General features: G+C 47.1%; 1 protein-coding gene across 5 annotated transcripts in view; it reads right to left on the minus strand.

Moving 5' to 3' along the window:
* The window catches only part of ACSS1 (acyl-CoA synthetase short chain family member 1), a 40,722-nt gene extending 26,025 nt beyond the window's left edge, over positions 1-14,697 (minus strand). For all 5 annotated transcript variants that reach the window (XR_011677206.1, XR_011677219.1, XR_011677275.1 and 2 more), the window contains exons 1-4: positions 14,323-14,697; positions 11,039-11,135; positions 1,889-2,088; positions 581-756 (exon numbers count right to left, since the gene is read on the minus strand). Coding sequence is in view for 1 of the 5 variants with exons in the window: in XM_071418474.1 (XP_071274575.1) it covers positions 581-756; positions 1,889-2,088; positions 11,039-11,135; positions 14,323-14,623 (774 nt within the window). In the remaining 4 variants the exon portion in view is untranslated. The remainder of the gene's footprint in view (positions 1-580; positions 757-1,888; positions 2,089-11,038; positions 11,136-14,322) is intronic.
* Between the last annotated feature and the right edge of the window lie 129 nt (positions 14,698-14,826).

Raw genomic sequence — 14,826 nt, forward strand, 5'->3', positions numbered from 1 at the left:
CCTGTTTACTGCTGCCAGCAAACTGATAAAGCTACTTCTGCATTAGGCTGGAATCCCATGTGTGGCACTAAATACATAAAAACAGCTGCTGTTTTCTTCCCCAGGAAGCACAGGCTCTAAATATTTCCAAGCCATCACTGTTCTACCACCATGGGACAACCACAACACTGTTCATGGCTGGATGAAGCCTCTCTAGGAACTTCATTATTTCTGCACTGCCTTTCAGCAGGGTCCAGTCTGAGTGCACATGCAATCCATAACACAGTGTCTGAACACAGCAAAATAACAACAGCCACGATGGTCTCCATGGCCTCTGGGTCTCAGGAAACACTCCTTAAATCTCAGCACTGCTTGCAAGACTTGTGAAATGGAGCAGCACAGCCCCTGCCCATGCTGAGATAAACCAGACATAGATTGAGCTGCATGGACTCACAATCCTAGCAGTCTGCAAATACAGGCAGTCCATTTGAGGATGAAGATGCTGTAAGGAGCAGAACTCAGGTCCCAAAAGCACTTATGGAGAGAAAGGTTATCCTGGCCAACACTCAGACCTAAAAGGAGTTATCCAACAAGAACATACCTCTTCAAGGGGAATATCACGGTCACCCATGTGGACTTTGTTATCTGTCCTCTGAGCCACAAACACATGTTTGATGCTTGGACAGTTCTTCACAGCTTCATCCACAGTTGCCTTCAGCTCTATGGTTCGGCCTCCCCTGACTCCCTGGTTGTATGTGATAACTGCTTTGCATCCAGCTAAAAAGAGAAAGAATTAGCAGACATGCCAGCCTGTCTTCCAGGCTAGTATGCACACCCAGCTTTCATTACTTTGGGGGTGATGTACAGGACAACATGTGTGACAAACACTCAGAACTGCTGCCAGTCAAAACCAGTCAGTGTCACTGATGAAAGAACTTTAAAACCTGAGACACACAGAGATTCAGGGTAGCTGGGACCCCCATAGGTTATCCAGTCCATCTCCCCCACCTCAAGGCAGGGTCTGCTTCAGCTAAACCACTCCTGACAGCTATCCCTTCCATCTTCCTAAAACATTCCAGTGGCATCTACCCTACCCTCTCCCCAGCAGTCCACTCCAAAGCCTATCATGAATGAGAGGAAGTCTTTCCCAACGTGCAGGCTCAGTGTCACTCACTGCAGTTTAAACCATCTATCCCTGCCTTGCAAAGCTGACATGCAGAACAGCTTCTTCCCAGCTCCCTGTGTGAGGGATAACTAAAACATGCACTTGCTCTCTGCAGATCAACTCCACTAGAAAGAAGAAAAGAACATGACAATTTCTGTAAAACTTATTCCCTCACACTAGCCACAAAGAAACTGATGTGACTGCTAGGACATGAGTCACTGGCTATTTCCCTCTTCTTCTGTTGCTATTTTTAGCATCACTTTTTACCTAATCACAATATACAAGTACTTTGGGGCTGAGAACAGCTCTGTCTGCTGGTAGAAGGGCTCACTGAGCAGGGGCAGGCTGCCAACACTTCCAGTACTGTACATAAATCACAGGATCCCAGTTGAGAATGCAGAATGAGTTCTGTCCAAGAGTATCAAAGAAACACTGCAATTATACTGCAAAACAACAAATCAAGCCCTATCCCTAAGATCTGGTTTTCCTTCCAGTTTCACTGCTGTCAAGCAATAACCCAGAGTACACTGAATGTTAAGCAAATTCTTAAGTATTCTAAGGCCAGAGGACACTGCACGTGTCACTCAGGACAAGGCTCCTCACTGCACTCTGCAGGGGAGAGTGAACTGCCCTGCCAGGCGAGAATGAACCAAGAAAACTCCTTCTGCCAAGAAAACACAGGGCTGGGACATGCCTTGGAGCACTGAAACAGAGGTGTTTGTTCCCCAGGCTGCATCTACTCACAGTCCATGATTCTCCCAGCCAAGGACTCGGCGCTGAATCCAGCGAAGACCACGGTGTGAACAGCACCGATCCTGGCACAGGCCAGCATGGCTGCCACTGACAGGGGGGACACAGACATATAGATGGCCACCCTGTCCCCTTTCTGGATCCCATATTTCTTCAGGGTGTTGGCAAGGCGGCAGGTCAGATCCTGAAGTTCCCTGTGGCACAGAAGGAATGCTGTCATGTGAGTGCACAACCTGATTTACACGGGGCAAGCAAAGAAAAGATGAACTTGGGCAGAGTGAGGCTTCACATTCACCTCTGCACCTCATCTCAGCAGTACAGGGCATCTTAAAGAAGGGTGGCCTGGGGCAGGCTGGCAGCCAGGCTGCTCCTGCCACTGTGGAGAGGAGAAGAAAGGGCAGAGTGGTGCTTGCTGCAGAAGGACAGGAGAGAGAGCTGCAGGCACGGTCCAGAGCTGCTGGGCTGTAATGTGGCCACAGCAGGCAGCAAGCCAGGTGCTGTCATGCTGCCTCCATGTGAAAAATGCATGTATTTTATTATTGGCTTTTTGCAAATATTAAAGTGAATATTATATGTGTTGTGTTAGAAAGTAATGCTGTATTAATTCTCTTAAGTACTGTGTTAAATGTAGTTTTAGGTTATAAAAAATGTTAAAATAGAAACTTTGCTATGTAGGATACTTTTTTTAAAGAAAGGACTCTCAGTGAGATAGCAGCCATAGGACACCTAAATCTTTCAGAGAGAAAGAATTTATTGCTCCATTAGCAGAAGAAACCAACTTCTTCCCACCTGGAAGGCGCTGTTAGGATTTGGAGGAAGAAGTTGATGGTGACCAGACAGAATCCTGTATTTGAATGGAATTTATACATCATGTATGAGGTGTATGAATATGCAACAGGCTATGGCTTTTAAGGGTTAATCCTCTGTGTGTCCTTTTTCGGGTTTGTGCTGCCCTGAAAAAGGTACCCGGACATCTGTAACTCTTTGTATTTATTGTCTCATATTGTCCTAATTCAATTTGTCCAAGTTGTTACTACTTTAATTGTATTGCTATTTTTTATATCCATTTTATTACTATTAAACTTTTAAAATGTTAAAAAACAAGTGATTGGCATTTTTCACACTCCAGAAATCAGGGCTCATTTCAGTCACTCCTGATGCCTTTTTTACCCAGTCAGAAGCCACTGGGAACACAAGTGGGATAAACACAAGATGGAATGGAAGTGTTGTCCAAAGATTTGCCACACTGTTTAAGTGGGGCAACAGCTGGGAGTGCTCCTCAACCAGGAGCTTCTCTTTAAATTGCAAGAGTAAGCAACATGTTTGCATGCATGAGGAAAGACAGGAGGACTCTGGAGGCACTTGTATAGGGGCAGATTTTACAAGATTCTCATCAAAGCTGGATCACCTGCAGCCCAAAAGCCTTTCAGAACACAGGTACTGCTGCCACTCTTGCACAGAGAAACTCAGGAACACCAAGAATGGGAACAAAGTCTCTTTTCATGGGACTCTGCTATGACACGGTGACAATAACAAAAACGTTCCTCTGAGGAATGAAAAAGCACTTTGTGGGCAAGGGCTTGCACATTCCCTTATTCTGATGCCTGCACAGGGGATAAGACAATAAAATAAACCTGGGGCCAGGATGGTGCCATGGACCGAACAGCTCTGTATGCCTGCAGTGGAAGGGCTTTGGGAACAAGAGATACTGTGCCAGGTGAGGAGTGGTCCCATGGCAAGGGAGGAGGTGCTGACAAGGAGCAGCAGAGCTCTCCTTCTGGTGCCAGTCATCAGCTCTGAGGAGCAGACTGGCAGAGCCTGCCAGGAATTGTCCTTTGGGTTCATGAACTCTTTAAGTACCAAGGCCCAGAGAAGAGAGACATCTTCTACCCTCCAGCATGTTCATCATCAACCTGCCACCTGTGAACCCTTAGGGGTTCTAAGCTACACCACCAGAGACCCTCATAACTTTTAACATAGAAATTAATCTGGAGGGGGGTTGCATTACCTAATAAGGATTCATGCTTTACAGCATCCTTAAGTATCCTCTTCTTCCATAACTAGCAATAGCTGCAAAAAAACCCCAATTTTCAACTGGTAGCTAAGCAGCAAATAAAATAAAAGCTGTTTCTGGTCCATCAAAAAATATTTTGTTCCTTTTTTTAAACCTTTGCAAGTCAGAAATAAAAGCTGAAGTGCTCTGCTTTGGAAATATCTTATCAAAACTGAGAATAAGTAATTTTTGGAGAGTCCATCCCTTAACTTGTCTTAAACCAAGAGAGAAGACACGGAAAATGAGACAAATCCAAGGCACAGCACTTCATATTATTTATTTTATATTATTTATTCTATTTATTCTAAGACTACTCCTGTAGCATCACATAAAGAGTCATTTCTGAACTCTGAGAGGTGGCCAGATGTGTTCAGTGCCAGTTCTCTGGCAGTAGCTGGTAACAGCTGCCCCTGCAGTAACCACAAGTCTGCAGAAAGCAGGGATGGAGTAGCTGCACCCCAGACTGAATTCTCCTCAATCCCTTATAGTGGAAGATCAGCCTAAACTCAAAAGCACAACACTGAAACCCTCTCCTCAAGCCCCTCATGACCATGGAGGTGCACAGATTTCTTATTTTGCTTTTACTGAGCTCATGAACTGAGCAACTCTGTGCAATAATGAATTCCCACCCAACCATTGGTTTGGTGCCTTGTCCTAAAAGGCCACATTTTCTGGCCTGGAATTTATCTGATGCTGCATTAAAGAAAAATTTCAATGAGGATAAATAACAAAGAGGCAAAACAAAAGGTGCTCAACTACAAAGTACATGAAGGGAAAACAGCCCCAGAGAGACAGCTGTGAGAAAGTAAAAGGAAAACTTCTTATCTGCAATGGAAAACACTAAAGTGCTTTCTGAGCTGCAGCCTCTTTCTCCTATACAGGAATGCCAGAGTATCTCTGGCTAAGGTTTGTTTTCTGAGCAACTTCATGATTCCTCTTGTTCCTTTTGCTTATTCAGGATTTGGTGGCCACAATGGCAAAAGCTCTCATTGTTTTATATGATTAACCCCAATTTGATATTTGCTTAATGAGCATGTGTAAATAAGGTGATAGACAACATGGATCAGTCTTTACCCATGGATCTATCTGCCTCTTCTTTGTGTGCTGAAATGCTGGGATAAAAAAGCCTTGGAGGGCCCTCAGAGCTGCAGCACATGGAAGAATGGACACAAAGGTGAGGAAAAGGTGAAGCCAAGAACTCCAACAAAGACTTGCATAAATCCCTGAGCATCAGGTATGTCTTTTGGCTCCTGTGGCAGCAAGTCAGACTTGCTCTCCAGCTCAGGAAAGGGAGTTAGCAGGAATACTGTGTCAGGAATCCTTCCCTTGACTCCTTCAAGCACATTTTGTTATCTAACAGGCAGGCAACGTGCTACACACTGTCAGTCCTCAACCCAGACACATCCTGGGGAGGAATGAGCACTGTGCAGAGTCACTGGACCTAAACAAACTGAGCAGGAGGTGACCACAGCCATCATCACCCTCCCCATCTGCTACTACTGCCGAGCTTGGCATTGTAGTTCCTCCATCACACAAGGCTGGAAGAGCCAAGAGTAACTGAAACCCTCAAACCCAGCCAGTGCCCCACCCCTGACACAGAGGCAGTGGCATGGAATGCAGGCCAGAATGGTGTTGGTAGCATGGCACATCCACCTGCTGCCTGCATTCCCTGGGAGAATTCCCAGTGCAGCCACTCAGAGCAGGGCACTGCACTCAGCAGAGGGAGGCAGGAACAACCACCAGAGAGGAACAAAGCCATGGGGTTCACAGAAGGTCCTGGAGCCTCTGTGCAAGCAGGGCAGACAGCAGGAGGATCTCAGCAGAGCCACAGCAGGAGAAGGAAATGTGCTGCAAGCCAAGGGAAGCGCTCAGCCCCTCCCGACACAGAAACCGCAGAGTCAGTTCATGGCAACAACAATCTGAGGATCCTCTGCAAAAGCAAATTGTGAGTTGAGAGCAAATAGGAGAACAAATTGGACAGGAAAACACTGCTCCAGCAGGTAAAGTGTCAGAGCAGAGAGGAGAAACGGGGAAGCAGCAACCAGAAGGGGAGACCATTTGCTAAGGAGAAAGAGCAAGAGATCCAGTCTGTGCATTTAGAACAAAGCAAGCCAGGAAGGTGGCAGAGGCATTAATGAACACAGACAAAGGACCAGAAAGAGACATGTGGACCTGCTGCCAGACAAATGTGGGTATCAGTGGTGACCAACAGGGCCTATTTCTTTCAGTATGATTTAGGATTTGAGTGTTAAGGGCTAAAACTAATAATTAACTCTGGTGTCTCTCTCCAAAAGGCGTGCTTCATTTTGTCCATAGACAAGGTTTGAGCCTGTTGTCTTCCAGACTCATCACTCACTATGCAGGCATCTCCTCAGCTACCACAGCACCACTCCTAAGCACAAGACCTTCAAGGCTGGCTCTCCAACAGAGCCAGCCTATCATTGCTTAGGCCAGCCCTTCTATCTAATCTAACAGACAGCACTCCTCTCCCTGTCCTTACATCTCTGTTCAGGAACTGACAGACCATATTTCTCCCAGATCTCTCCCCAGATACAGCTTCCAGAGCCCACTGCTCAGTGCAGTGTCTGGAACAACTTCTGTAAAAGCCATCAGCACCACGTGGCCCTTCTCTGACGCGTTTCAGGGATGCTTTGCACAAACAGCCTTCCAGTAAGAAGTCTGATGTTACCTTTTGCCACAGCAAGACAGCGTACAGCTTTCTAAACAAAGGAAGCCAGGTCCTTTTACATAAAAACAAAAATTGCAGCAAGACCTTCTTTGGGAAGCAGCCTATTGCAATATGATTCTAGACTTTTTCTTAATGCATTCAATGCCATATACAGGCTTTGACAGTACCTGGTTTAGAGCCTTAGCCCAAGCCATGCTCTCTGCTGTCATGGCACAAAAGCTGGGTTGACTATTTCTTGCAGCAATCAAGTTGATTTCTTGGAACCATAGTTTGGATTAGGCTGAAACTGTTTGAAAATTCAGGCCAAGTGTCCAAAGTGGGCATCAGAGCACAACTGCCCAGGCTTCCTGCAGACATCCTGAACCCAAGGCAGAGGAAACCCCTTGTAACCTTTGTCAGGTGAGAAAGTGAAAAATCCACGAGCTGTCTTGGATGGGGAAAGCTGCAAGCCTGGGCAAGATTTACTTGCAACCTCGACTTACAAAGGCAGCTCTGGAAAAGAGTTTGCTGCCAATGGCAAGTACCACCATGGCTTCCAGCTACAGTCTTCACTGTGATCTCTAATACAATTTCATCTATTTTAGCTCAGGCTGAGGAATCCATTGGGTTTTTAAAGGCATAGCTGTCATGCTGCTCATGAAGACGTCCAACCACTTCCCTCCCACCTACCTAGGACCCCTGATTTCTGGTCATTTAGCTTTCCTCTCTCCCTACTTTGTATTTTGCATTTTGAATTCTCCCTCTGGCAGCAACATTTCCAGCACCAAAGTGATCACCCTTCTTTTGAGAAAGTGGACAAGTAAATCTTGCCCAGGCTTGCAGCTTTCCCCATCCAAGACAGCTCATGGATTTTTCACTTTCTCACCTGAAAAAGGTTACAAGGGGTTTCCCTTGCCTTGGGTTCAGGATGTCTGCAGGAAGGCTGGGCAGTTGTGCTCTGATGCCCACTTTGGACACTTGGCCTGAATTTTCAAACAGTTTCAGCCTAATCCAAACTATGGTTCCAGGAAATCAACTGATTGCTGCAACTCTTGAAAAACAGGTTAGCTAATGCATTCTGCTGCCCACTTCCCACAGCTCCCATTGACAACAGCCATGGGATTTTGCAGATCCACAGGTGGATAAACTGTAGAGACAATGGTAAACCAGGAAGCACCAGAGAGAATAAATAGCTCCATGTCAGACAGGGGGAGGGCTGGCATAACTTTAGCTGCTGTCTTCAACACCTCCTCTTGTTGAACTTACAGAAGCTGCAACCCAACAGCTCTGGCCACCAACTCCACCTGCTTCTGAAAGGCACAGAACCTTTAAAAATCCAGGCTCAGCAATGCACTGGGGAATTCCTCTGCAAGGTTTCAAAGGCCCTGAGCCCTGACAACATCCACAAAGCAGGACAAAACACTCCTGGTCTGGTTGGACTCTTCTGACAATAAATTCAGCTGTCAGCTCACAGCACCATGGTGCTGCTAAGCCACTGTCCCACCAATGAGCTTTTGGTGGCTCAGCCTCTGGAGAGCCAGAAAGCCTCTTAAAAACTGATTTGCATGATCTGTCCCCACTTTGCTGACTGCAGCCACCAGAGCCCAATAGGTTTGTATTCCCTGTTGTTACAAAGCAGTAAAAACCCAAGTCTCTTGCCTACTCATTCAAAACCAGAGATGATTTGAAACTCAGCTAAATTTCTACTTGATAGAAATGAAACCCACAGGGAAGAAAAAGCAAAAATGGCCAGTGAACTTTTTTTTTTCCCTAAAAGGCTGAGTTGCATCAGCTAGAGAGACAGGACAAAACTCAGCAGTGAAAAAGATCATCACATCTGGGCTTGTAAGGGCAGCCATCATCTCCTGGTGCAAAAGTGCAATGTTTCACCCATGGCTTTGGGTATCTTTGCCCACCAGCAGATGTTTGGATTCCTTCCCTAGCACACAGCACTTGAACTCTGCTGCACAAATACAACCCACCTTGCTGGCAGGGATGTGAGCTGACTGACAGCACAGCCCACCAGCTCTTTGCCCACAGTGGAGGCAAATTGAGGCTTTTATTTCTGCCAAGGATGAGCTAGCTGGGACAGCACTTTCAGTGCAGCTGTGTTTCCTGCCAGTGCATGGAGGACAATCCACTGATGAAGGTTTTTCCCTTCCTCAGGGAGGAGAAAGCCTGTTCCAGCCCTTTTCCTGCACATCCACCTTCTTCCTTTGCAGGCTGTGATGGGAACAAGGCCAGCACTCAGCTGTTTTCTTGTCCCTGACAACTCCCCAGAGGAGAAGGCAGAGGACCAGGCCAGCAGCTGCATCTTTCCTTGTGTTGCCCAGGGCTTATCTCTGAGGAGAAGCAGCTCACAGCAGCAAGCTTTGCAAAGTAGATAGTGCAGAAAACTGATGCCTTGCAGTATGTTGCACATAAGCCCTGCACAGCTCTCTCCCAGCTGAATCCATGACCTTACTCAAAGCTGGTCCATAAGGCAGTGCCCAAATTAAAGTCTTTGTTTTCCTACAGTGCTAAGCCCTTACTCTGAGGCTGCTGTGCCATTAACAGGGCATCCAGATCCTAAGGAAAGGGGCATCTCTCTTCTGCCAAGACACGTCCAGCATCCCTCTCATTCCCCCTTTACACTGAGGCTGATGTGCTGCAGAAGGCTCACCAAGGACCACCAGCATCCCACCTCCTGGGCCACCTCCTTCCCTGATAGGCTTTCCCTTACAAAATTTCCAGCTCAAATAAGGCACTACTGCAAAAGGTTTTCAACTGAGCCTTCCTGACCCATTAAAAACCCGTAAAAATGCAGCCCAAAGACCACAGAAAAGGCAAAATACTCATAGGGTATTGCTGTTTTCAACAAAGCTATTCCTGCCTTAATGAGATAAGCAGAGAACTGAGTGACCTGTTTTACCACGTGGTAGGACCAAAGTCTCTTGAGAAACTCAAATGCAGTCACACCTAACCCAGAGTATCAGGCAGAAACAGAAAAATGGCTCTCAAATACAGGCAGAAGTTTGAAAAGAGAGATTGCCAATACGTCTTTCTCCTTTCTGGTACCAGTTACTGTATCTCTGTAAGGCTGCACAAAGAAGGGTTCAGTTTTTAGATATGGTTACTTGTCTTCATGTCACAACAATCACAATTCCACACGCTGAAAATATACTTTCTTCCAAATGCCCAACTTGGGCATGACCAGGGAAAAAAAAAACCTGTTGCTGTTCAGAAAAGCTGTCCCTTATCTCCAGAGATTGCAGATAAGATGTTTGAGTGTCTGCAGCAGCTCAGTACATTTCAAGTAGCAGCCTGAGGGGAAGGTTAGAGCCGCCTTGAATGAGGCTGTGCTGTCTGTTGGGCTGCTTCTCTTATCAGGTTGATCTGAGCACAATTGTCACCTCTTTCCTACCCCTAGTGTTCATGCCTGAGGCATAAAGAGAGAGGTAAAAGTGCACAGACCTGGGAGAAAAACATACCGTACATAAACACCGGGAGAAACCTCAGGCTCCATCTCCATGTTTACCACCAGAATGGCAAAATGCAAAAGCACTGAGCCAAGCCACCCAGCTCATTGTAACGTATTTATATCATAACAGGCCTAAACACCCTGCCAAACAACAATACCAACATTAAAACCAATGCACTCCTCTCACAGATTTAGATCAGGCAGTGTTTATTTCTGTTGCATGGAGCACTAACCTCTCAAAGTTATTTTTACACCCACTCCTCCCTGCTGACCACTTTCCTCACTCGAATGAATAATGTTTCCAGGAGCTTTCATAAATTCTGGAGGTGAATCAGACCACTAAAATCTATTCAGACCCAAGGAGCTCTAGGAATCCCAACAAGTTCCAGAAAACATTCTGTAAAGGTCTGATGCTAGGGACATTCTTCATCTCCTCTGTTTTCTGATCTAACAGAACAAACATCTGGCTCCCTGAGATTCAGCAGCTCAAACATTTGGCTCCCTAAAACATGCACTGAGGAACGTACAAGTCTGGGAAACATTTAAATCTCACTAGAGACAGAGATGATGTAAAAGGCAGTATTGTCTCCGAAATGAGGGCGCATAGCAAGGAGAAAAAAATATGCTTAAACCTGCCATGTTCTAACAAGCCCTGCAATCTGTAGCATCAATCACAAGTCAGTGTCACTCAGAGCAGCCTCAAGGTTGCTCTAAACTGCACTGAGGATGGGAAAGAGAAACATGGAGAGCTTAAAATCCCCTCCAGCCAGGGCTCAGTATCAAGCTGTTGACCATAAACTCAAGATGTTTGCACCAAGATGTTTTCTACTCTGCTTAAACTAGAAGCTGCTCACAGAAACTTTCCCATGTGTATCTCCAGCAAGCAAAAAGGAAACTGTCAGGTGGAAAAAAATCCCATTTCCTGTTCCCCACACTGCCAGGCATAGTGAGAAGGTGCCATACCTGTAGGTGACATGCACTGCAGTGCCAGGTTCATCTCTCTCCCAAATCAAAGCCACTCTGTTTGGAGACTTTTCGACGTGCTGATCCAAGCAATTTACTGTAAAAAAACCCCAAAGGTTTAAACAAAGCCTGAACAGAGGAAAGGTGCTTTGTAAACATAGCTTGGTCAAGTGCAACAGCAAGCAAACAGAAGATGAAACATCAGTTTTTGGGTTGCTAGACACACACTAATGTATTACAGAGGAACTGAGAGCATTTGCAGCTCCAGTAAAGCTATACAATAAATTCTACACTTAATTGGCACAGTGGCCTTAGAGATGGATACCCATGAGAGGCCATGGCAAATGCAGACACGGGCTGAATTCATGGCTCAATTCAGCCATTTAGCTCCACTGGCGAGACTTAAGCCAGCCCAAATCCTTCCCCTGCTCCCAGCAGCACAAAGGCAAGACACCCTTTTGATGTTTTTGCTCCCCAGAGCAGCATTTCACTACAGACAGTCTTCCCCAGCTGGCATATTTAGCACTGCACCATTTGGATTTTCTAATTAAAGCTCATGTGAAACATTTTTGTTCCAGGGTATAACAAAGGGTTGAACCTCAGCTAACTGAAAATGTCTAAAACTGTGGGATCTATGGTAAACTCCAAGTTCAGACATCTACAAATTTTCAGACTCATGGGAAAGATTAATGTGTCTCAGGCTGTGTATTCCACCTCCTAAAATTTAAAGGTATAAAATTCCCTTTTAAAGGTGCATCTCTCCCCCTCAGCAACTTGAAATGGAGGACTTAGGGAGAGCACCCAACCTGAAGAAATTTATAGAATCCACAAAAGAAACCTGCCTGCATGTTCACTAGCAACTTGCCTGATAGTTAGAGAACATCCTTGTTAAATATTAATTCCAAGCCTATATGACACTTACTTATTGCATTGTAATCTTTCAAAGGCAGTTACTTTATTTCAACAGGCAACTAGTCAGGGACATTGCTGTATAACACAGAGAAAAACCTTTTTTAAAATTGCTGGATTTCAGATCATATTTCCTGGAAATATTAATACTGATGGGAAAGGATTTAATTTTTCCAGATAAATTTTAAAAAGCTGTGTGCTGCAGTAGCTTTGGCTGCTCTGTGATCATAACATCACACGGGGTGGGAATGAGCCCCTAAAGGTGCACAAAGAAAGAAATTCCTCAGAATTTAACACATTTCATTGCAAGACCAAATGTTGATCTCAAAAATTTGAAAAAGCACTCTTCAGCTGTTAAAAGTCTTTTATTTTTAACGCAAAACCCTGCAGCAGTACCATAAAAATAAGACAAAGCCATTTCTTAAGTCATCCTAATAAGATACAAGAGGACAAAAGCTCTAGTGGGGAATTTTTTAAGCAGTTACACACTGGGTTCCTCTGCCTGTGTCCATTGCTGTGGCTGGGTCCACAACAAGCAGCAACTCCCACCTCCAAGCTCCTCACAGCTACACCCTCACTTAATGTGCCACGCTACACTGAAGCACAAAATGGCATTCATTGCCCAAACAACTTTTCTTACTCATGAGCAGCCAGACTGGCCTTCAGAGGGAATTTCTGCTGCAGAAAGCCCTGGCTGAGCCAAGTGGGAGATTTAGCCCTGTGCTCAGTAAGAATGAACAGGTGAACCAGAGCCAAGTGCTATTATTTCCTTCCTGATCTTAGGCTTACATGAGCCTTTTGCTCATTTTACAAAATAGAATTTAGTGACCTTCCCCTTACTACTACACCCTAGTGGTTTCTCCATACATTTTCTTGCTTCTTTGACTGCTCAGAAACAATTAAATCTCAGTAAGACAAGCTCCTGAGAATGTGTCCTGGTGGGAAATGCAGTAGTTTGCCAGGTTATTCTCCTGGCCAGGAGTTACAGTGCAAGAAGTCCAGAAGCTCTGAAGATCAGAGGTCCCCAAAATCCTTCTGCAAGGGCCCTCAAGCAAAGAGCATCAGATGACTCAGTTGCTCATGGTTCAGCTGTGCTGGGAGACATGCACACAGGATGCTCTGGATCAGGGACCTGAACTGCTGCCATGTTTCTGCAAGTGTTCAAATCAAGAGGTGAAAGGACAAAATCAGAGTTTCCTAACAGAAAAACAGCCACTTGGCCGTGACAAAGTACTGAAAAATTCTCACTTCCTGTGCTCCCCACACTGCCTTCATCACGCTTGAAAACAAAACCAGCAACAGCAAACCTGTTTCATTCTGTGCATCTGTTTCAAAGATTTTCTTTTATGTATGCAAAAAAAACCCAAAACCTGAGTGGCATTTTCTGTCTGCTGAGGAACCAGATCCAAGGCCCAGCAATATCTGGATATCAAAGATCTGACACAGGATCCAGAAGAAAGTGTTGATCCCACTCTAGAGAGGAAAGAAATAGATCCCTGATAGGCTGTGCTCAGACAAGATCTTCCTTTCAACAGGAATTAATGACAACAAAACTCTGGCTAAAATCCTCTGATTGCTGGCTGCTGGGCACAGGGCTGTACACACATCTCCATAGGCTTGGGATCCACTGCTGGGCATCATTCCCTGGGAGGAAACACTCTCTTATGCTCTCTGGAAGACCTGAGGAGGGTTTTCTCTTTTGGCTGTCAAAAAAAAGTGGCCAGAGATGTTACAGTTACTGCACTACTGAACCGGTGCTCTCCCCGAGGAACGGGAAATGAAGGTCAGAAATGTTCATATCCCTGTTAAAAGCCATCACCACTGCGTGGTACCCTGCACGGGCTGGGGCTCACTCCCAGAGGATGAAGCACAGCCAGAGGACACAGGACACAGGACCTTCAGGGCAAGACACGGCAGGGACAAAACTCAAAGGCAGTCAGGGCAGCCACGGCAAATTTTACTCTTGTTTCATGTTGAGTGGTGAAATTGGAGGAAAATACCAAGATCCTCGTTTAAAAGAAAAAAAAAAAAAAAAATCCCTGCAGCTTCTGCCATAAAAGCCTGGGACCGTTCCCCACTTGTTGATCATCCTGAGCCACCACGGGGCCGGGCAGAGCCCAAACTGGGCATCCCATCCCGCAGGTCGAAGGGCGAGGCAGCGCCCGGGCAAGAGGCTTAGCCAGGGTTATCCCGGCTTCGGATTTTCTCCCCGCTAACAGCATTTCGCAATTCCTGGCTTGTTTCCTCCCAGCGCCGCCCAACCGAAATCCTCGTTTTCACCCCTAAAAACGGGCGATGGCGAAACTTCGCCCCTCGGGGACGCCTCCCGTCCAGCCCGGCGGCCCCGCCGGGGATGCGCCGCCGGGACCCCTTACCCGAGACGTTGAGGCGGCCGCCGAGGAACCAGCGGGCGGAACCGGCGGTGTCGCCGGGCTGCCAGGCCGTGTGGAAGGGACTGTCCCAGCGCAGCCACCCCCGCGCCACGTCCGCCCAGAACCCGGCGGGGTCGCGGGCCGCCCGCTCCCGCCAGGCCCGGTACCCTCCGGGCGGCAGGGCCCCGGGAGCCCCCGCCGGGCTGCAGCGGCTCCGGGACGCCACCGGCACCGGGACAGGGCCCGGGGGGCGCGGGCAGCTGAGGGCGCGCAGAGTCCGCACTCGGGCGGCCGCCAGCGCCATGGGGACACGGCCCTGCGTCGCTGTCCCCGCCGCGTCCGCCCGGACCGGGAGGAGAGGGAGCGACCGAACGGGCGAGAGAGAAACAGAGAGCGAGAGAGACCGCCTGCGGGGAGGGGCTGCCCCGGCGGGGCGGCTCCGGGAGCGCCGCACCCCGCACACACCCCCCGGAGCACCCCGCACCCGGAGACACCCCGCGCCCTTGG

Source organism: Agelaius tricolor, unplaced genomic scaffold, assembly GCF_023055355.1.
Source record: "Agelaius tricolor isolate 1412-34295 unplaced genomic scaffold, bAgeTri1.0.p SCAF_1, whole genome shotgun sequence".
NCBI classification, from domain to species: Eukaryota; Metazoa; Chordata; class Aves; order Passeriformes; family Icteridae; genus Agelaius; species Agelaius tricolor.